The 23,347-nt window shown below is 40.6% G+C and overlaps 1 protein-coding gene across 1 annotated transcript; it reads left to right on the top strand.

The window, feature by feature from the left end:
• Positions 1-528: 528 nt before the first annotated feature.
• On the top strand, positions 529-22,718 carry LOC110840558 (dorsal root ganglia homeobox protein-like). Its single transcript, XM_022085667.2, has 5 exons — positions 529-1,836; positions 9,132-9,370; positions 15,290-15,347; positions 20,339-20,511; positions 21,599-22,718. Exons 1-5 carry the CDS (start codon positions 1,428-1,430, stop codon positions 21,800-21,802), a joined length of 1,083 nt encoding a protein of 360 aa, XP_021941359.1. The 5' UTR covers positions 529-1,427; the 3' UTR covers positions 21,803-22,718.
• Positions 22,719-23,347: the final 629 nt, after the last annotated feature.

Genomic DNA, 23,347 nt, shown 5'->3' with positions numbered 1-23,347 from the left:
ACTAAAAATGTTTTCCTTACAGTCCTATCAGTTGATAGGAACAAATTAAATAGCTATGATATCACCATTTTGATAATAACCCCATTTTTAAGTAATTTCCATGGGTACTGTGAGCTGACAATCTAGTCTTTGGAATGAGACTTACGCGGCTGTTCCGCTGAGAACCATCGCAGACACCTGCCTGACACAGCAGTCCATATAATTACAGAGTCATCAATATCAATATGATAACCTGATCCCTTCCAATTTTGACAATTTAAAACACTCATTCCCTGTCTCTCTCCACTTTGCATATGTTTACTCGTGAACTGAACGCACTGTCATTATATCAAGTCCTCCCCACTCTAAAACCCCTTCGCTCCAGTACTCTGAGTTAGGAGCTCCACCAATGAGGTTGAAACCATTTATATATACTCTCTGGGAGGGATCTTCTGGTATGCACGCCCCCTTCGAGATGCGCGAGCATTCTCCCCTCCCTCCTTCCCGATAGGATGGACCCGTAACAATTTAGCCATGGCGACGAGAGATGTTACAAAGTTTTAAGACGTAAGCGGAAATTGTCAAATGTAGTGTTGGTATTGACTGTGGTGTAGTGCGTTAAACCTAAATGTTGGTGACATCACGAAGTCGTGGATTTTTGTAATAAGGAGTAATTTTAATAAACCGAAGATAACTTAATTTCAATAATTATAATGTGAACTCAAGTCATTGGGGGAACTTCATTTAAAAAAATAAAACATATAATGTGGTGTTAAAAGGTGTTTTTTTTATCATCTCATATGTGTACGTTGAAAATCGATTCGTTCGATTACAAGCTCTGTATCGATTTATTGATTCTGAATCGCAATCCATGTGTTATGAATCAAGTATATCGATTTATCTCGTATTCTCGTAAATTCTATGGCGATAATATCTCTTCAAATATCGGACATTCCAGCAAAAGTTTTACACTAAATTATGTAAACAAATTAAGTTGAACTAATTCTTAATTTGAGAAAATTAATAGGCTATTAATTCTGAGAATATCACTTACGAATTAAACCAAAAGCGAATAAGCCTATCCTTAAAGTAAGAATTGTTAAGTGATAATAAAATTAAGTTTAAAGGCGACAACTTAATTTTGTTAACTGACAAACACATTCAAGAGTTAAGTGTTACTGCAGAGGTACACAGATTTGCTAACAGTGACGCAAATTGTGGGTTTGTGTTAATTTTCCAACGATGATGATACATAAGTGAGATAAAAGAATATAAAGAAATCCCCGTTTCCAGACGACAGTAACAATGAATCATCTTACAAACTGTTAACAAGTGACTGGAGAAAATCTTACGTAGGCCTGCGTAAACAATGAGGATAATCCATTTTATTGAGAAACAAACAGTCAATTTGTAAGTCTTTTTTTTTCTTCAAAAAATTTCGTGATCAGATGGAGCAACTGACTCAGTTCGTTTCAAAATCATTCGAACCTGGGCGTTGCGCGGGTAATCGCAGTGGTAGCAACGTGGACGAGACGGTCTCACAAGCAGCTCACCCCGAATGGGGCTCATCGGTCCCCTCAGTCGTGTCGTCGGGGCCACAGAAGAATCCGTCACCCGTGTCCCCCTGTCCCGACACGACCGGGGGTGAACCACTCCCGAGCCGGGGGTCTTCCGTCTCACCCATCGTGGATCCCGATGACTCCAGATCGTCGCCCGGAAGTAGCGGGAACCCACTGCTACTCAACTCACCCGGAACCGAACCTCGGAGCCCGGAACCTGGACCAGAGGATGGACCCGGAGTTTTAAACGCCGGAGGAAACAAAACCATGCTGATTGTCAGAGAGGAGAGCAAATCAGGTACGAAAATATCGAAGGTCATACACCAATTGAGATTTGTGTTTGATTAATCATAAAGTTTCTAAGCTTAAGAACAGAATTCTGGGCAGTTGGGCTCCGTTAACTTTATGTGATAGATTTCCTCCAAACTTCGAACCGAGGATTCCACTACTCAGCGGAGTTTAAGGCAAAAGATAGCTAAATTTGTCAATTTCTTGCAATTGAAAGTTTCTTTCTCAATATAGGCTACTTAATAGGCATATTTGGCCCATAGATGAGATCAGACGTCGATTCGCAGGTAATCTGAAAGTGCTGTATTACCTTAAAATAAAATATCTAGCAACGAATTAATTATAAAAGAGGTGTTGATAATTTTTGAGTTTCTATATTACGACACTTCCCAGCATCTCATTAATAGCGTCTTCAACAGCTCAAAGCCTGCAAGTCTCTCAAGGATTCTCACTGTAAACAGCGATTATTTCCTTAAACAGCGTTAACCAGACGATCCTTGTAATGGTGAGGTGTTGTGTTTTCTTCGCGGTACGGACTGAATTCTTAAATATTATTTAGACGAGCTTCGGGTTCAAATAGTTAAAATACTACATAATAAATAACCACTGTGCTTAGATCCTACATAAGAGGCCCTTTCTCAAGAACGTGATTTACGAATATCAGCTCATTAGTGTTTATAAGAGTAACCAAAGCCTATTCGTGTTCAGAACTGAATCAGAACAGGCTACAACCGCGGGAAGACAGTTTTCTGAGGATCTGGAAAGGAGGATTTCCGTTCACGAGGTCGCTGAAAAGATCGAAATAAACTCCACGCTTTCCCAGTGCAGCGCTTAACAAAATACTTCTGCGTCCTTTGGTTTTGTTAGAGGAGGCCATGAATGTCGTGGCCTTCTGGGTGTTTGGTGTAGCGATGTTATTTATTAACGAGTACAGCTCATGGTTATTTGTCTCCTGGCACCCGAGAAAGTTTCCAGGGGCAGTCTTCAAGCGTAAGAAACTGGACATCGACCATCGCATATCAGAATCTGATTTCGATATCAGAGTTGAACTTAGGAAAATACAACGTAGGAATATTCTAGAAAAACAGAACATACGGCAAAGACTGTGAATGAAAGTTAATAATTACATTTAAGACGCGTATATCAGGTCGAAAGTAACAGGTTTTTGAAATACCTAGCCCATTAAGCTAACAAACATAAAAACAAATAGAATAATTCAAGGTTAATCTTACTTACATCTGCTATTCTGTTTAATATAAAACAATAGCGGAAGAAATTTGGATAAATATTAATTTTGAAGGAATACTGAGGCTTTAAATATTTTCAAAAATGTTTGAAAAATATTTCTAAGGATCAATTTTTACAAAAATTACAAGTTGGAATCTGGAAGTGAACGTCACTATTAACTGATAAACAAGTATAAAAAAGTTGCATTATAAGAAATTACTATTAAGTTTTAAGTTTATATAATTTTAATTTTTATACACCTGAAGGTGGTTCATTTAAGAACCGAAACATGTCGTAAGAAAAAGATGTTCTAACTGTAAATCGAATGTTTCGATAAGGAACATCACATGATATTTTAATTATCTTAATTTTAAATTTTAAATTGTGAATAGACAAGTCGCGAAAAATCCACGTCCTAGCCACAAACCCGGCGGCCGTCCACTGGAAATTATTTGAAAACTTTCATTTCCTCTTATATGAGCTCTATTCTGTCGAAAACTGATTAAGAATCAATGCTACGTATGAACCTGATTGCCGTGTCTTGCGTGGGGTCCGATATGCCGCGACTGTACCGAAATGACAGCATCAGAGTAATCCAATTCGGATGAGAGGGTCCGCGGTGTTCATGCATTAGATACGGATTTCCATGTTGTCACCGCGTCTGGCACAAGGGGGTGGGGCGTGGGGGTTCATGCCGTATGCTGCATATACGCATGCATGGTCTCCTCTCTGCTGCTCGCTTTGTACATATGTATAAACCGAACAACGTACACACGGTTCATTAGATTCTACAAACTGAAGCCCTCACCCTCCTGCACGATGAAACACGACGTAGAGAAATTCCCCAGCGGATTCATCTCCATAAGCATACATGTGACGTGCTAATACTGTCAGCCAATCAGGTTAACTTTATAAACCGACAAACGTATACCAGATGTTTGAGTTTTGTTACGACATGCGAGAGAGAAAAAAAGAAGAAGAAGAATAATAATGCTGTGGAATGAACGCGAAAGAGATTTTTATGCAGTATATAATATTACAGGTAGCTCACACTAAATAGAATATGAAATGACGCTTACAAAAGCAAGCTGCTTTAATTTCTCAGTTGTTTTGATATTCTTAGTTACAGGGGAACGAAACTTTTAAGTTAATTTTATTTTTTATTGCGTTAAAATCATCGTTAGAATAGCAATGTAACAAAATAGAACAACAAAAGAATTATAAAATATGCCGGGACAAACTAGCAGCCTATAGAAATAATTATAGCCTATAGGTCTAGATGTTTTTTATTTATTTAGTGTTCTGTCTGACGACAGGTCCATATGAACAGGATCCTTCCATCCTTTTCTCGGACTGTGACCTGTTCATATACGTTCTTGGCAGATGATCCAGAAGTGGTTTGCCATTGCCTTCTTCTGTGTGTGAATGGAGTAATTGTTGGGATGCCACGGAGGAAAACTCCGTGTTGCTTAGACCACGGCCTTGCCCAACACAAAATAAACCCGTTTGAAATTCACAACTTTCTTTCTCCTTCATTGCGTAAAATATAGAAACAGTCTTAATAATTACGTCTTCTTAAAATATCTTCGACTGTTTTACTTCTAATTTTAAGCTGTAAGACCTACAATTATATTTGGTTCTTCGTTTTTCTTCATGACAACCTTAAGTCGTCAGAACCTCGGCTTTAATAGCTCAGAGTTGAGAAATTAAAGATCAGGTCATTCTACGTTCTCTGTTTAAGGATATATTTTCCGAAAATTTATTTTAAATATTCTTATTTATCAACAAATGGATCTACAATTATTTCCACTGAAACCCAAGGCCTCCTCACATTTTTGTATTAATTAACAGCTATAACGAGATCTATATCGCACGTTCGTTAACAATTTCCCTCCAACAGTGACAACGTTTAGTGAGTTGTAATAACAACTATTTAAGCTTAAACATTAAATTTACTTCTAACATATTATGCAGGATTATTAAAGTTATAAATAAAGGCTTATGATATATGCATACGCCTTGCCTTCAATTTTCAGCAAAAACTTTACCACATTTACAACTTAGCTAAGAATATATATTACAGCTATTCGTGAGAGGTCACCCAAGAATTTACTGTAAGCGAGCAATTTTACTATATCAGATATCTGTGCCAGTAATTATTTGGCTCATAGCCGAGAAAGGGGGTCCTTTATATCCCTAGAAGGATTAATTCGGTTGAAATATACAAATTATTATATATCTACTTTGAACAGACCATCAACAAATTGTACTATTGGTGAATACGGATAACTGTACGTTTAGGCAAGGGTGTGTTTAATCAGTGGACCCAAAACTGATGGTTACCATCACGCAATATCATATTTAAGAAATTTATAATTATTTTTTTTAAAATTAAATTTACGATTTAGTGAGTATGTTGAAGCTCCCAAAAAGATACGAGGTTAATCTTCGGCCCCCTGAGTTTCACTGTTTTAACATTTATCGTAAGGGAACAAGAGATTCAAATCCCCGCATAACGACCGGTTGATTGGCAAAGCTCGTGCGACGGCCTGAGAGTTATATCACGCGTAACCCGCAGTATAAGTCAAGGATTCGAAATAAAATCAATAAATCAGATATTACATGTTTAAGATCCGAGATGTCCGATTTCTCCGGTAAGGCATGCTAAAAAAAATGTTCTTAATCCCACCTGTCCACCCCTCACCAAAGATTTACTTTTTTTTTTAAATCAATTCAGTTAAAAAGATAATAAGATATTGTAGGTGCGTCATATTGTGATTTTATTTAAAATAGTATTAAAATATATTAAAAATTGTCCGTCAATCACAATAAAGTATATAAGATAATTAGATGGTTAAAATATTATCTTTTGTTCCGTATCGACGGACAATTTTTAATATATTTTAATACTATTTTAAAAAGATAATATTAAAAAAAGTTAAAATACGTGATTTGAACTCGATCAGGATATCGACGAAGAATGTCATATGTGAGTTTCGCGTGAGCTTCTGTACCATCGACTATCGACTATCGACTTTTCTCGTGACGAAGCGATTATTTAGATTATCGCACAGTATTTTCCTAACCTCTGACCTAGACGCGCCATGTTGGATCGTTCAGATTGAGAGCAGGCTTTGGAGTCAGCGGTGTGAGGAAAAGACGAAGCTCTGATGCGCTAACACCGCTCCTGAGGAATAAAGCCGCTACCCGAGTCTATTTTGTATCTTCATTAACGTAATGGAATTAAATTAATCTGGGATTCATACCAAGACCAAGAAGGATACAGCCTTCCCCCCCCCTTCACCCTATTTCTCCATTACATTACGTTAAATACGGGTGATGTCGGGTCTAATACCTCCCTAAGGGGCCCTTCTATCCCCAAACTCACTGCAACCTTCAGAGTCCGCGTTTACGTTTTATGTATTTTTTATACTCTCCCTGGCGGAGAGAAGCGCACTTCACTTCATTAATTAATTGCGTTTTCTTAACTCGAGATAGCGCCACAGTATCGGGGTATGAAGCACCCCCAGCCATAGGATGAGATGGAGTCTGTTATCACATTCAAATTTGCATGACGAAGCTTTAGTGAACTCCATTACACAGACGTACACATTTACATCTCAAATTAGTCGATAGAATAATCGATATTACTTACAATCTGATTTCTCACATTGTTTATAGTATGGCACAGGGCTACTTAAAAGACAGGTAAAAATGATCGTGCAACGATGACCCTTAGAGAACGTTGTGACTACTGAAACAATGACATTTTAAAATTATTTCACAGAAAGATTCTGTAAATACGACAGGGCTAACGAACAGTAACGAGTTCAATATATCGATTTCAATCACGTACATTAACTAAGTTATTATTTATTTATTTTTAGTGTTCTGTGTGACGACAGGTCCATATGAACAGGATCCTTCCATCCTTTTCTCGGACTGGGACCTGTTCATATACGTTCTTGGCAGATGATCCAGAAGTGGTTTGCCATTGCCTTCTTCTGTGTGTGAACGGAGTAATTGTTGGGATGCCACGGAGGAAAACTCCGTGTTGCCTAGACCACGGCCTTGCCCAACACAAGTTATAAATTCGGGCACCGCCGGGAATCGAACCCGAGACCCCAGGATTACAAGACCAGCGTTCTAACCGCTAGACTAGTAAAGGCCTAATAATGCGAGCATTCCTTTTTGTCTTATTGCTGACGAATTTAGAACCTTTTAAAATACACTTTTAATTATTTCATCATTACCACACTACGTCAGGAGAACACTGTTTATATAAAATAACGTCCATTTTGTTTCACAATGTTTCATTAATGATTCAAACTCCTACCAGGCCAATTAGCAACAAACTCGAAGATGTTAGGCTCGTACAGACATAAAATCTTGTATCGTGCCTTGTGTAAAGAATAATTTATTTACGTTCGACCGATATGTGCGATGAGAATTCAGCGTTACCAAAAGAAACAGTGTAAAGTTTTAATTAATCAGTAATTAAATACAAAACATTTGTGAAGTTTCTGTAAACTAATTTTAAGGCTTCATTCATTTACTGGATCCATACTTAAAGCGAGAAATAAAAGATATAAAAAATAACCATAAAAAACTTTTCATATTAAATGATTTTTAATAAAGTTTAAAACACGAAACTCCTACCGTCTTTTCAATTAGGTCCGCAGTCCCGCATTACACTACATCCACTGCGAAGGAGATTTTGCGAATAAAACCGAAAACGAGAACTACGATTGAAATAAAAAAAAATATTCTCCCCCTTTTTTTTTCCCACTGTAACATTTTCACATAAAAAGACCCCGAGTCTAAAAAAATCTCGTTACATTGGTGGAGAAAAATCTCATTACAAAAGGACGATTGTGTGGGGCCGGGGGTTGGGGGGGGGCAGTGACTGATGGGCAGGGACCAGAGAAGTGGCGGCACAATAAATCAGGGGGGGGGGGTTACTTCTAGAAAGTACCACGACTTCATTCACACGCCCGCGCGTCTGAGGACGTGCGGTCTCATATTAGGCTGATGACGTATTAAGACGAGGATTTGCATCACAACGAATACCCGCGGTTCGTTCGTTCGTTTGTTTGTTTCTATGCGACAGGACGGCTCTGCCCCATCAAAGGTTCGAGAGGTCAGTTGCAGTACGATTTATCGTGGCCTCATACGACCAAGACCAGGATTCACAGAACGTCTCCTCCCTTTAAGAAACATGTTTTCTGGAATTCGACTTAATATTAATTCCACGTACAAAACTTTTGCATTTTTTCAAAATTTTCATGGTTGTCATAAAGCCTAATACTCGTAGCATATGGCGAAACACTTCATAGAGCAATGTTTTATACTGAAGTCGCGTAGAAAAACTCCAGAATCTAACAGGGCGCTTAGGTAGTCAAAATCCCCACACTTTATGGAATTCAAACGTTCATTACCGTGTTCACAACAGCGTCGTTAAGTAACGTAAAAATCATCAGTCATCACGTTTTCGAAATTAATGCCAAATTTACTAATCAAAGTACGAATCTACTTGCCAAAGCAAATCCTTTAAGACTTTGGCGAATTTGTGACTGCAGGCCCACAAATAATTTTAATTACTTCCTTGCTGCATAGAAGTAATTAGTAAGAATTAGAAATACAACGAATTTTAAAACACGCATTTCTATACTATTTCGAAATTGTAAATTTTTAATTTTAACAATAAATTTTTTTTTAAATTAAATTTTATTTGTTTAGGATTTCAAATTAGGCCCACAGAAATTAAGTTAATGCTGTGATGTGACTCAGGTAATAACAATGGAATGGCGTGGAAATCTTTCTTGTATAAAATTTACTCGTTAATTAATTTTAGACGACAAGATATTTCAACCTTCTGGTCATTTCACAACATTGGCTCCCTCAGGCTAGCTACAAACAATATTTTTCAAGCCCCGTCAGTCCACACGAGGCTTAAAAACAAAAATCGAGCGCATACATTTGCTAAACCAACAATGATCTAATAACAGCACGCCACTGCTCTGTACATAATGCCGACAGCACGCCACTGTACTCGATATTAAATTGCATGTGTTTCAGTGCTCGAACAGAACCAGAGGAAAGAGAATACAGGAGATCATCACAATCACCACCATCATCATCACCACCACAATGGTACCAACAACGCCAAGCAGAATAAGCAACGACGCAGTCGTACCAACTTCACACTGGAGCAACTTAACGAGCTGGAGAGGCTGTTCGACGAGACGCACTACCCGGACGCGTTCATGAGAGAGGAACTGAGCCAGAGGCTGGGACTCAGCGAAGCCAGAGTCCAGGTCAGTGGCCCCACACCTCACCGATTATTATGGCACCAGTGGGGGCACATACGAGTCACAATCACCCACACTGAACAACCGAAATTAATACGTATCGTTCGCGGGAACAAAAATAAATTTAATATCAAATCTAAAACTTCTTGACGATGGTGAAGAGTCAATTGAATAAAAATTTTCTTGGATATTATCCATCGTCTAGTAAAATATAAAACGTAAAACGACGTTTCGGAGATGGGACTCTATCTCCGTCTTCATGTTCTGAAGAGTAATTTGAATAAAAATTTTCTTGGATATTATCCATCGTCTAGTAAAATATAAAACGTAAAACGACATTTCGGAGATGGGACTCTATCTCCGTCTTCAGGTTCTGAAGAGTAATTTGAATAAAAATTTTCTTGGATATTATCCATCGTCTAGTAAAATATAAAACGTAAAACGACGTTTCGGAGATGGGACTCTATCTCCGTCTTCAGGTTCTGAAGAGTAATTTGAATAAAAATTTTCTTGGATATTATCCATCGTCTAGTAAAATATAAAACGTAAAACGACGTTTCGGAGATGGGACTCTATCTCCGTCTTCAGGTTCTGAAGAGTAATTTGAATAAAAATTTTCTTGGATATTATCCATCGTCTAGTAAAATATAAAACGTAAAACGACGTTTCGGAGATGGGACTCTATCTCCGTCTTCAGGTTCTGAAGAGTAATTTGAATAAAAATTTTCTTGGATATTATCCATCGTCTAGTAAAATATAAAACGTAAAAGAGACGTTTCGGAGATGGGACTCTATCTCCGTCTTCAGGTTCTGAAGAGTAATTTGAATAAAAATTTTCTTGGATATTATCCATCGTCTAGTAAAATATAAAACGTAAAACGACGTTTCGGAGATGGGACTCTATCTCCGTCTTCAGGTTCTGAAGAGTAATTTGAATAAAAATTTTCTTGGATATTATCCATCGTCTAGTAAAATATAAAACGTAAAACGACGTTTCGGAGATGGGACTCTATCTCCGTCTTCAGGTTCTGAAGAGTAATTTGAATAAAAATTTTCTTGGATATTATCCATCGTCTAGTAAATATAAAACGTAAAACGACGTTTCGGAGATGGGACTCTATCTCAGTCTTCAGGTTCCTACACAGTTGGGCCCACTAGATAGAGCTAATCCCTATCTCCGGAGATAGAGTCCCATCTCCGAAAAGTCGTTTTACGTTTTTTATTTTAGTTACTAGACGATGGATAACATCCAAGAAAATTTTTATTCAATAAATTTAATGCTCGAAAGTTTGTAGGCCTGGCGTGGATCTTGGTTAAACGTTGTTTCTAATTATTCTCGACGCAGTGTTTCTCAAACCGAGGACCGCCGCCGATAGCCTACCATCTTGCAAGTATTCACATTTCTTATAGAGACCAGATAATATTTACCGAGCACAAGAGCATAAATTGTAACCTACGTTGCTAGGATATCCGATATGAAAGCCAAGATTTGAATCCGGGACTTTTCGAAAGCGAAGCAGGAACGACATTTGGTTAAGAAAAGGCATTGGTCTGCCCACACTCAAAATTAATTGTAGAAAAGCGAGTCATTTGGCACTACCCCATAGCATTTAGGACGAATTGCGAAAGAATCGGGGGTGGGAGATCGTGAACTGTTTCTTACAGTCTTCCTCCCCGTTGGAGAGAGCGTTCTTAGTCGGCGATGGTCTCTGATACTTTCATCACCAACCACTGACACCAGATGAAGGGGAGAGAAACATTGGCGACGCTACAGATTGATCCAATTAGTCCATCAGTAAACCTCGCCCCCAACCTTGTTTGACCGTGCTCCTTAACCCCAAGGATAAGTGCCAGAGAGTCAAGGAGTTTGGAAGCGTTCACGCTCAACCAACACCAAGCACAATACGCCTCAACGAGTGCTTCCTACGCTACTTTGCTTATTTACGAAGTAAGAGACGCCTAGGTCTATGATATCTAGTTGGTCCTTGGCCAGAACTCCACGACGCCTACTGTGTCGACGGCGAAAAAGATTCCACATGTGTACAGTAGGTAAAACTTAGTGTAAGCGTCGCAACGCCAGTTCCAAATCAAACAAAGAACAGCATCGAGACGCCATAAAACACGATACAAACAAAACCATCAACGAACGTCGAGAAGCCTACAAAAGATTCCACGTATGGAGTACACAAGATGCTGCATAACCAACGCCGAACAACGCCTCTTATGGCGACGTCTCCGAAAAATGCCACAATTATCGTATGTGAGCTGCTGGTTATTATTAGAAACAACTCCGGACAACTGACGCCGAGCGTCGCGACACTAACAACCTTTACATCGCATAAGCGCAATATCTGGAATAAATTAACCTCAGCATGCAATTTGAAACGATGTTCAAAAACCGACGCCAAGCGTCGCGATGCTTATCATAGAAATTCATCCAAAACGCGCCACATTCATAGAAGGACAGCCTTCACATGCTGTTAATACGACGTTAGAAAACAGACGCAGAGGATCGCGACGCTTCAAAAATGCGCCACATTTACCAATGCATGTAAACAGACGCCAATGAAAAGTTGGAAAATCGACGTACAGCGTCGCCACGTTAACCATCGCGAGGACCCCAGAAGTGACCACATTTAACCACGCAAATATTGAGATGTCATTTAAAAAAGTTGGAAAATCTACAACGCTCAAAGAAGATGAAATATTTTGCAGTAATGAAATTCAGAATGTCGAGAAACCGACGCCATGCATCAAGAGACCAACAAAAGACACTATATTTGGAACGCATGAACTCCATTGGAAACGATTTTGGGAAAGTGAAGCCAGCGTCGCGTCGCGTATTATAGCCACGAGCCGAAAAGACGCCAAAATTTACCACAGGTAAGGTCACAAATGCCATTAGGACGACCTTGGAAATCCGACGCCACTGGTCAAGACGCAGTCAAACCGCGCCACGTGTAGAATAGGAGTCTCGAGAATCGCCTGAAAGAGAAGTTGAAAAACCGACGCCAAGCGTCGCGACGTCTCAAAAAGGGACAATAATTATCAGGATAACCATCCAGATGCCATTAAAACGACGTTTTAAAACCGACTCAAAGCGTCGAGACGCAATGAAAAGAACACTAGAACTTCGGGATGCCATTCGAACAAATTTTTAAAAACCGACGCCAAGGTCTTTCGATGCCTATCAACGCGACGTGACAAAGAACGTAACATTTACCATAGGCAAGGCCGCAAATGCCATTGGAAATCCGACGCCATGCGTAGCGAAGCCAATCGTCGCACCAGAGCCAAAAAACGCCACGTGACTAGACGCCTCGGAAAACGAAGTTAGAAACCGTCGCCAATCACAGCGACGCCTTTAATGGCGTCATATTCATCCAGGCAACCTAATATTCAAAATGAGTAGAGACGCCAAACGCGAAATATAACTCATTAACTTCAGGATTCGAAGCGTCGCAGCACCGTTCGTCGCAACACTGCCAAAGACGCCGTGTGATATGAGATACTACTGAAAATCAAGCTGGAAAACCGACACCAAAAACCGACGCAATGCTCCGCGACGCCAACGATAGTGACGCTACCAAAAGACGCAATATATTCCACCGGTTATCGCGAATGCTGTTAAAACTACGTTGGAAATACAAAGTGAAGCGTCGCAAATCAGACAAAGAACGCCACGTGTAACAGGTGAGTAACGTGAAGCTTTAGAGCACGAAATTGGTAAAACGACGCCGAACGTTGAGACGCTATTCGTCGTAGAAGAGTCATAAGACGCCATATTTAGAGCAGGCGAGCCAAGGGATGACACCGGACACAACGATGGATAAATGACGCTGCAGCATGCTATCAGACACAAAGCTATAGTACCGACGATGTTCGTCGTTACGCTAAATGAAGAAGGATTGTTTGAAATAAATTAACAACAGCGATGCCATCGGACACATAGTTCAAAGCGACGCCGAGCGCAACATACACCTCAGAACTCAATCGGATGAACTTTGAAAAACCGACGCCGAGAGTCGAGACGCCATACGTCGCGAGGATCTGACAAGACCCCTATTCTGACGCAAATAAACATCGAGATGTCATTATACGCAATTTTTAAAAAACCGAAGCCTCCAAAAGCGCAATATTTGAAGCACAAAATCAGAATTCAATCAGACCAGCTTTGGAAAAACGACGCCGAGCATAGCGACATCGTCCGTCGCGACGTCTCTAAAAGACGCCATAGCTCCACGCTTAAAGTTCAGAATGTTATAGGACATTTTTAGAAAATCGACGCCGACCGTCGCGAGGCCTCCAAAAGACGCCATTATTGTATGCATAAACCTAAAATCGCTACGGTCCCCTCTTTGGAAAAAAGACGCCATGCGTCGGATCGCCGTCCGTCGCGACGCCTCCAACAGACGCCATTGTTGCGCGCATGAACCTCAAAAAGCATTAGGAACTTACTTGGAAAACCTACGCCGAGCGTCACGACGAATCCAAAAGACTTTATAGTTACATGGTTAAGGTTTCAGAACATTATGAGAGCAACTTTGGAAAAACGACACCAAGCGTCGGGACGCCGACCGTCGCGACGCATCCAAAGGACGCCATTATTGAACGCGCATAACTCAAAATGCGATAAGACCTTCTTTGGAAAATCGACGCCGAGCGTCGCGACGCCGTCCGTCGCGACGCATCCTGAAGACTCCATAGTTGCACGCTTAAAGTTCAGAATGTCATAGGAGCAACTTTGAAAAAACGACGCCAAGCGTCGAGACGCCGGACGTCGCGACGCATCCAGAATACTCCATAGTTGCACGCTTAAAGTTTAGAATGTCATACTAGCAACTTTGGAAAAACGACGCCAAGCGTCGAGACGCCGGACGTCGCGACGCATCCAGAATACTCCATAGTTGCACGCTTAAAGTTTAGAATGTCATAGGAGCAACTTTGGAAAAACGACGCCATGCGTCGGGACGCCGTCCGTCGCGACTCCTCCTAAGGACGCCACATTTGTACGCATACACCTAGGAACGCAATAGGGCCATCTTCGAAAAACCGACGCCGAGCGTCGAGACAATGTTGAAATCGGTGCCAAGTGTCACGACGCCTCCACACTACGCCGAACTACCTACAACCTAACCTAACCCAACAATGTCTGACTTAACCTAACCTAACCTAACCCAACCTAACCTAACCCAACCTAACCTAACCCAACAATGTCTGACAACCTAACCTAACCTAACCAAACCAAACCCAACCTAACCTAACCTAACCAAACCTAACCTAACCTAACTCAACCTAACCTAACCCAACCTAACGCAATCGAACTTAACATTATCTTAGCTCAACTAGACAAACTCGCTTATCTCGCACAAGTCGCCCGAGTCTCATAAATCATTCAGGTCAGGACTGCACAAGTGGTCACGGTCGATTTTACACCAAGATCGCTTTGGTCGCCCAGGTCGCCACGGTGGCTCTCGCAGTAGCACTTCGATCATTCTGCTACTATTCAGTGAGTCGGTTCGTACCGCAAAGAAAACAAAACACTACACCATTACGTAGATCAGTTTGTTAACGCTCTTTCAGGAAATGATCGCTGTTTACACTGAGAATTATAAGAAAGACAGAGAAACGCAAATGGCACACAGGGTTAATTTACATCGTAACTGACCACCAAGTGAAGCAATGTCTGTCCCTGGTCGTAAAACGCTTATATTCCGAAGCTAAGTTTACGTAAACAGAAAAGTCTGTGAAAACAAATGCTGATTTAGCAATTTCAAAAATAATCACTTATCAGCCTTAATTATAACAATGAAATACGTTTTCTATTGAATTGCAGTTTTGTGGTTTTGTGATTTAAAATCAGTGTTGAGCGGGGTAGTCTATGTAGCAATTTAATTGTAAGTAATTCTCATTTGTGTCTGCCAGGTTTGGTTCCAGAACAGACGAGCGAAGTGCAGAAAACATGAGAGTCAGATGCAAAAAGGTGAGTGTGGGTTTTTTCTGAATTAATACGAGAACGCTGGGGTCTCGGGTTCGATTCCCGGCGGTGCCCGAATTTATAACTTGTGTTGGGCAAGGCCGTGGTCTGGGCAACACGGAGTTTTCCTCCGTGTCATCCCAACAATTACTCCATTCACACACAGAAGAAGGCAATGGCAAACCACTTCTGGATTATCTGCCAAGAACGTATATGAACAGGTCCCAGTCCGAGAAAAGGATGGAAGGATCCTGTTCATATGGACCTGTCGTCAGACAGAACACTAAATAATTAATTGATTAATACGAGAATAATCACACACGAGAGGGACAAGAAATATACATAAACATTTTTTTTGCAAGAAAATCAGAGTAGACCTAATCGTGGATGGGGAGGCACCTAGGAATAAGTTTGATTTTAAATCCTTAAAGACTGCATCTTTGAAATCATTGCACCTGAACGCAACTTATGTGACTGATTGGTCGCTCAGCCAAGAAATCAAACTGACACAATTTTTGTTATAACAATTCGTATCTGCATGAGCGGTTCGAAGGATGGATTTACCCGCTTGTTACATTGACGGCTCCAATTAGATTTCTCTCAGTTCCCAAGAGGGTCGTTCAAAGCCCAGCAAAATTGATGACGGCCTTGGAATCCGCAAGGGGGCAATTCCGCCGACACTTTTCAGTCGTTTAAATCTGATTCACATACACCAGCAGCCTTTAAATTCGATTAAAGTTATTTAGCAGCATGAGATGGGGCACGTTACTTACTGTAATCAAATGTGGGCCTGACACAGCGACGCCATCTCGTGGTAGTGTGTGAAGTTATTCCTCGCTATATCACGGCTGTTTCCGTTCGTTTATGATCCAGCACATTGAAGGAAATTGATGCGTTCCTCGGGCATTATTTTCAGTGGGAATGCGTGCAAAATGATCTTCAAATTTCTTTTCGCCTATTTTCCATCAATAACTTCCTAGTCTCTTTACCAATTGTAGGGGGAGCTGAGAAATGCGTAAAAAGTTTAGCTAGGAAACCCTAAGGGAAGAAAGAGACCGCTCGGGAGACCTAGTCATAGATGGAAGGATTGTAATATAATGGAACTTAAAGACACATAGTAGGAGTAGGAGTATTGGATTAATCTGGCACGGGAGAGGGCTGGGCTATGAACCTTCTGGCTTCATAAAATTTACAGAATTTAACGATCAGATTAACCTCCACTTCTGGGCACGAGAATTAATGAGAAATCTCATAACATTTATGTTTACGTAAGAAGCACCTATATATTACAATAATACAAATAAATCTTGGCTCAAATGTTATATTAGTTCTCTGTTATTAAGAAGAGTATAACACAGAACGCAAATAAGGTCCATTGTTTAGGAGAGCAACCTGATTAAGGAACCAAATGCGGTCATCAGTGTCCACACAGGAAAAAACAGTGGTTAATGCTCACGATACGGGGGGGGGGGGGGGGGGGGGGGGTTTACGATATCAACGCGATCTGACGACCAAATTATTTTTATTTCGATTATACGAACAACGTCGTCTGCCAATTGAATTTTATCTGTTTGCAAAATCAACTACAAATAAAAACCCAAATTTAAATTGTTAATATTATATTATTACAACACTACCATCTGCCCTAAAAATACAGATATTATTTAAAGTTGTAAACAGTTCGCTATTTAACTAACTACCCTAAAAGTTATCACATTTATGCAAAGGACACGATATAAATTTTAAAAAAATACAGACTAGAAACAACTGTTTACACAATCGATATAATTTATGGAACTTAAAATTTAATTTAAATGTATGAAACTTGTTTAATGAACACCATTATTCACACAATAATAATTTCTATGCGCTGAATTTATCCATTGAGCAGACTGGATAGAAATCAGACTATTGTAATTTCTCATTATATTTAAAATATGACTGAAGATCATTAATTATGCTTCAAAACTGGATTAAATTACACGATGAAAAACTTCCTTAAGGTCATGACGATCACCGTCCTGACGATGGTGGCAGCAAGCACCTCTAAAGCCACCAGACTACACGGCGAAAAAACCCAGAAGACAGACTTCCTCATCCGGGTTAACTTTTGTGCCTCACTGTACGTCGGGGATTTAAATAATCCCACATGACATTCCTCAACATGACCGTGGAGAACAGAAATATAGACGACATTTCAGTCGACAAAATGAAAAGAGGAAAGGTTTAAAATATCGAGGGGAATTTTTCTGATTGAGACCACCATTGAGCCACCCCCTGTACGCACAGTACCATCAGCCAGCGCACACACACACACACACACACACACACGTTAGTACAAGGGGTTCACGAAACATACTCACACGTTCAACATGACACAGGACCTTTAAAACTGATTGAAAATAAACTTGGAGAAATTAAAAATAGGATAAAGGACGTACGAGGTGCGATCGGAAAGTTTCAAGACTGTATCAATAGAGGGCGAACCGGATGTAATACGAGCTTCTGCCGCTAGGGGGTGCGGCCTACATTCATAGTGAATCAGTGTGCCAGCCGGCATCATCGAATTAGCATTTGTTTCTTAGTTACGGGCGTTTTGGTAGTGCATTACACCGACCCTCCTGCGATTTCGAAATGGCGTGTGCATCAAATTTTGCCAAAGACTCGCCAAAACGGCTACGGAAACCTATGAAATGCTAAAGCAAGCATTTGGGGAGTCCGCAATGGGTCGTGCACAAACTTTTGTGTGGCATTCACGTTTTAAAAATGGCCGAACCTCTGTCGATGATGACGAGCGTTCTGGACGACCATCTTCGAGCACAACGCCCGAAAATGTTACGAAGATTCGGCAGGCCATTCACGAAGATCGACGTCGTACCATCAACGACTTGTGCGACATTGTTGGGATAGGCTATGGGACCTGTAAGCTGATTCTAAAGGAAGAACTCCACATGCGACGCATCCTGTCTGAGGACCAGAAGCAGAATCGACTTCTCGTTTGTCAGGAGCTCAAAGATCTTGCAAGAACCGACCCCAACTTCCTTTCTAAGCTCCGTGTGACTTCTTCCTCTTCCCAAAGATGAAAATTCAGCTAAAGGGAAGGAGATTTGAGACGATAGAAGAGATTCAGGCAGAATCGCAGATGGTGCTTGACAGGCTGACAAAGAAAGATTTCCAGGGATGCTTCCAGGCTTGGCAGCGGCGCTGGGATCGTTGTGTTCACTCCCAGGGGAACTACTTCGAGGGTGATGGATGAATTTAATACCTGAGATAAGTGTACGGGTTTTTATACGCGCAGTCTTGAAACTTTCCGATCGCACCTCGTACAGCTTACAGTCCTTAACTTCGAAAACTCGGCTTCACTCCACTGTTACATTTAAAACGTAGTTAATAAGATATTTATTTTAATTGTTTAACAAGACATTTATAGCAAGTTTCATGAAAGTCAGCACATTACTGCAAAATTTATTAACGGAGGGTTCACACGTACACTGACAATGAACGCATAATTTTCCTAATTAATGAGGAACACAGCTGTTGAAAGCAGTTACGTAATTTTCTAAACTTCCTATGTGTAACAAATTTTCACTTTGTAAAGTGAATGACTCTAGTCAATATAATCAAATTTAAAATATCCTTCACCCTACACTCTTTACCCCTTCGTCAGACGTTTGTCTAGATGATGAAACTTGCCCTATGTCTGTGGCTTCACCCCAGTTTTTCATGGCCTTGATTTATATACGCTCACGGCCCCCTAACGTAAAAGACGCTCGATCAGCCCAGAGAAGAATCACGTGACACCTACGTCTGTCAGAGCCACGCAGATGCAGAAACGTACGAATAGCGTAACAATTCTTTCACGATCGTTCGGGTCATCGCCTCTGGGTGTTCAATTCGCGAGTGTTAACTGCTGGAGTTCTATTATAACAGTGTAAAACAGGAGGACGGACAAGCATGGACCTCCAGTATAAAGTGTATAAAGTGTTATCAGAACAATTTCATCGGTTCCCGAATTATGAGATTGCACAGCATCAAAATCTTTTTCGTTTAGTTTTATTCGAAAAAAAAAGCAAGAATACGGAAAATATTTATTGATTTTTCTGTATTCTTTTTTTTTTTTTTCGAAATATTTTTCTGTCCCATAAATATTCAGCAAGATACACTATAAATGCGGCCAGTATCCGTTGCTGTAGGCCGAATTTAGGGAAAATAGGAATTTGTTGACAAATTTTAGTATTTTTTATTTAGTGTTCTGTCTGACGACAGGTCCATATGAACAGGATCCTTCCATCCTTTTCTCGGACTGTCGATTAAGATTTTGAAATTCTCATGGCGGTGAGTACGAAGATGGCTGTCTTCTGGGTTGGTGCAGTTTACCAACGTTTCACTTGTTTCTAGCTGCCTCCATCATCAGGGCGATGAGTCTCGTCGCTCTGATGGATGATTAAGGCAAACAAGGACCTCCGAAACGTTGGTAAACTTCTGCCAGATTACACGGCGCTACAGCCCGGAAGGCAGACATCTAAGAAACTAATTTATTAAAGAGAAGACATTCATTTCTACCAAACTGGTTTTCGTGGCAAACTGCATGGTAATTAAGTTCTGCAGGCATTACTTATGACTTGCGGATCAGCGACATGTTGTTAATTAGGAAGGAGAAGACGCACATGCCCAAGGGAGCGTGGAGATCCCCACGCGGCATTTCCTGGAAAGATAGTGTTGACGTCTCTGCCTCATTGCTGCATTTCTACGCACTGCTCCCACGTATTCGTTCTTAATTTAATTACAGTAAAATACTACAAGCAGCCTACAAATTAAAATTCTTGTCACGCAATAGCTTTTGCGGCATGAAGAACAACTTTGAATCATCAGCGTACTCCAAAGAGTACACCTATCCAGTTTGTTCAGTGTAAGATTGTGGTAGATCCGCCACTGCTCCCTGCTCACCAAACATTTCCATCCCCTAACCTCTCACAAAGTTGGCCGTACTGTTGCAGCCGCCGGAATGATGCTGACGAGCCACAGCCCGCCGATAGCGACGCCCCTGGAGCCGTGTCGAGTGGCGCCCTACGTCAACGTGCCGTCTCTGAGGCTCCCCACGGCGTACGACCGTCTGCCGTTCCCCGCTTTCTCGGCGTTCGACCCGGCTCTGCTGACCGCGGCCCACCAGGTGAGCTCTGTGCCTACGCCCGCCCGAGGCGTTCGCGTTGTGGTGTCACGTTAAACAGAGGCACTGGGATCTCAATCATAGATAATTCAACCCTGAAGATGGAAGCTATACGTTCCATCGAAATCACCCGCAAGACCACAATCGACAGATCGGTTCTTCTGTCTTCAAGGAGAGGGTCTGCCTGCTCTATCGCCAGTAATGGCCAGGTCTTTCTTCAATAACTCGCTTATTATCATCATTTAAGCAGTCCACGTCATTGCACAAATCAAAATATCCCCATTTATGCTTACAAAAGCTAGTCCTATGAAGGCTTACGTTTGGACGGCAGGTTCAACTGTGCAAGCGTCAAAAGGCAGAGCCCCTCTGGCGTCGATGGATTACTGCGTCTCATATTTCTTTTCCTTTGGGTAGGCGTTTAAATCTTACAGTTCTTACTGAGCTCGTTTGAATCCTTAAAGGTCACTATCATATAAAAATAAATGCAGAGGTGTGTAATTCATTATGAAGTTTTGCCTAATGGCCGTCAGCATGTTTCACTGAGGTATGATGTGACCATTAGGCCTACAGATTGCTTACTAAATTTTATTATTTATTTTTGTTTCCCGATTTCAAGTGAGTTAATTATTTATATTAGTTGCTGTTTTATAAGAATTAATAATATTTTGTTGTTGGTGATATGTCAGTCGTATTTGATGGTATCTGGTTCTTTGGGAAATGAATTTAATTCGTGTAATTTATTTAAAGTTTCTTTTTTTTATGTTATTTTTATTTTTGCAAATGTTTCGGGGGTTCAGCTTCGTTTCATATTTTTATATTTTTTTTTGTTTTGTTTATTTTGGTGGGTTTTATATTAACTATCTTTTTAAGTATGTTCAAATTTTATTTTTAGTTATTTGTTTAATTTTTTATAAATAAAGAAAATTTCGCTTGAATCTTTAACGGGCATTATTCTATTTCAATAGGCCTAACATAAAATTATTTGTTCACGTTCTGGAGCAGCTGTAACAAAATTCACAGAATCAGTTCTATCTCAGTCTGCGGTGGATCGCTGGGTATAGCAATGACGTCACTGACTAATTGTTTTCAGTACGCTGCTGCAGCGGCAGCCATGTCGTCCAGTTCGTCTCCCCTGGTGTTCTGCCACCCGCAATACCCGCTGGGACTGGCCGCGCTGGCGGCCGTCCACCAAGATCGCCTGCACTCGAAGAACTCCAGCATCGCGGACCTCAGGCTCAAAGCTAAGAAACACGCAGAGGCCCTCGGACTCACAACCCGCGAGAAGACTGTTTAACTTTCTATTATGATCGCAATGGCTTAAATAAATCGATAACCACCTGATGTCGATAATCGATGTGGACGTATCGAAACTTTAGTTTTGAACAGAAATGTTTGTTTCTTGGGTTTCTGAAGAACACTATAAATAAATAAATCAATAAATTGACGCCCCAACAAGAATCTGATTGTTTTGTTTTGAAACGAAATTATCTCTAACAATAAATAACCTTCACAGAGTATTTGAAGGAGAAAAAGACAATGAACTCCGGGGGATGAACTTGCGATGATAAAAGAGGATGTGTGTGGTGAAGAGAACGGATTTTAATTATTGTTCAAGACTGCAATATAACGGTATAGGACCAATGCAGCTAACTTTTCATAAAAATACGAAAATTGTATTAGCCGATGAAGCTGACTCTTTCGTCGGCTGAGGAAAGTGATGTTCAGCTGTTCTGACGAGGGACAGTGATAACGCTAAAGATTCACAGTTGCAAAATGTGTGGGATTAAATTCTAGTTATAATAATACCAACTTCACGCAATATGTTACTATAAATTCTGTATAAACTAATTATGTTTGCCTATATGTCGGTTGCCATGGAAAAGTTAAATGTCATTCTCTTGTTCTGTCATTGTCATTACGGGACCAGTTACGTTCCGTGAGGCGACAAAGATCACAATGAGCTTTGTACGCTTTGGAACTTATTTTTAAGAGTCTGTAAAATCTGACATTTTCTATGTCCTCATATAAGTCTACGCAAGTTCAAGACGGTCTTTGTAAACGAATAAGAATGTATTTTCTCTATTCGCGACGACGTTAAATATTGCCTAAGGCGAAGACGAAGTGATGAAAATGTACCACAAAACAAGAGATATGGCAATGGAATATGTGTTCTTGTGTTGTATAAAAGAAAAACCGCTATTAAAATTAAATCAACGTTAGCCGTTTAAGATTCTGGCAGAGTGACTCAAGTACCTTAGGAAAAATTGTTTTTGAAAGTTTCTTAATATTTTATAACCCAGTAATCCCGTTGATGTAAGATTTGAGGTTTTCACAACGGTGAGTATGAAGGTTTCTGTCTTCTGGGTTGTTGCGCTGTGTAGTCTGGTCGATGTTAACCAACGTTTCAGAGGTCATACTGCCTCCGTCGCCCTGATGACGGAGGCAGTATGACCTCTGAAACGTTGGTTAACATCAACCAGACTACACAGCGCAACAACCCAGAAGACAGAAATCTTCATACTCATCGCCCTGATGACGGAGGCAGTATGACCTCTGAAACGTCGGTAAACATCGACCAGACTACACAGCGCAACAACCCAGAAGACGTAAATCTTCATACTCTGATGACGGAGGCAGTATGACCTCTGAAACGTTGGTTAACATCGACCAGACTACACAGCGCAACAACCCAGAAGACAGAAATCTTCATACTAAGAATCGCCCTGATGACAGAGGCAGTATGACCTCTGAAACGTTGGTTAACATCGACCAGACTACACAGTGCAACAACCCAGAAGGCAGAAATCTTCAATCCCGTTGATGAATAACACAAAACATA

This window comes from Zootermopsis nevadensis, unplaced genomic scaffold (genome assembly GCF_977971745.1).
Source record: "Zootermopsis nevadensis isolate Lab colony 2312 unplaced genomic scaffold, Znev_1.0 Znev_ptg000004l, whole genome shotgun sequence".
NCBI classification, from domain to species: Eukaryota; Metazoa; Arthropoda; class Insecta; order Blattodea; family Termopsidae; genus Zootermopsis; species Zootermopsis nevadensis.
The sequence above is the reverse complement of the archived record's forward strand: the minus strand, read 5'-3'. Positions and strand labels throughout refer to the sequence as shown.

Bases quoted from the DNA above. Each gene is read 5' to 3' on its own strand.
- LOC110840558 (XM_022085667.2), top strand. From the start codon at position 1,428: ATGGAGCAACTGACTCAGTTCGTTTCAAAATCATTCGAACCTGGGCGT. The intron at 9,371-15,289 runs GTCAGTGGCCCC...TGTGTCTGCCAG, and splicing joins TCAGCGAAGCCAGAGTCCAG to GTTTGGTTCCAGAACAGACG. The intron at 15,348-20,338 runs GTGAGTGTGGGT...GTACTGTTGCAG, and splicing joins TGAGAGTCAGATGCAAAAAG to CCGCCGGAATGATGCTGACG.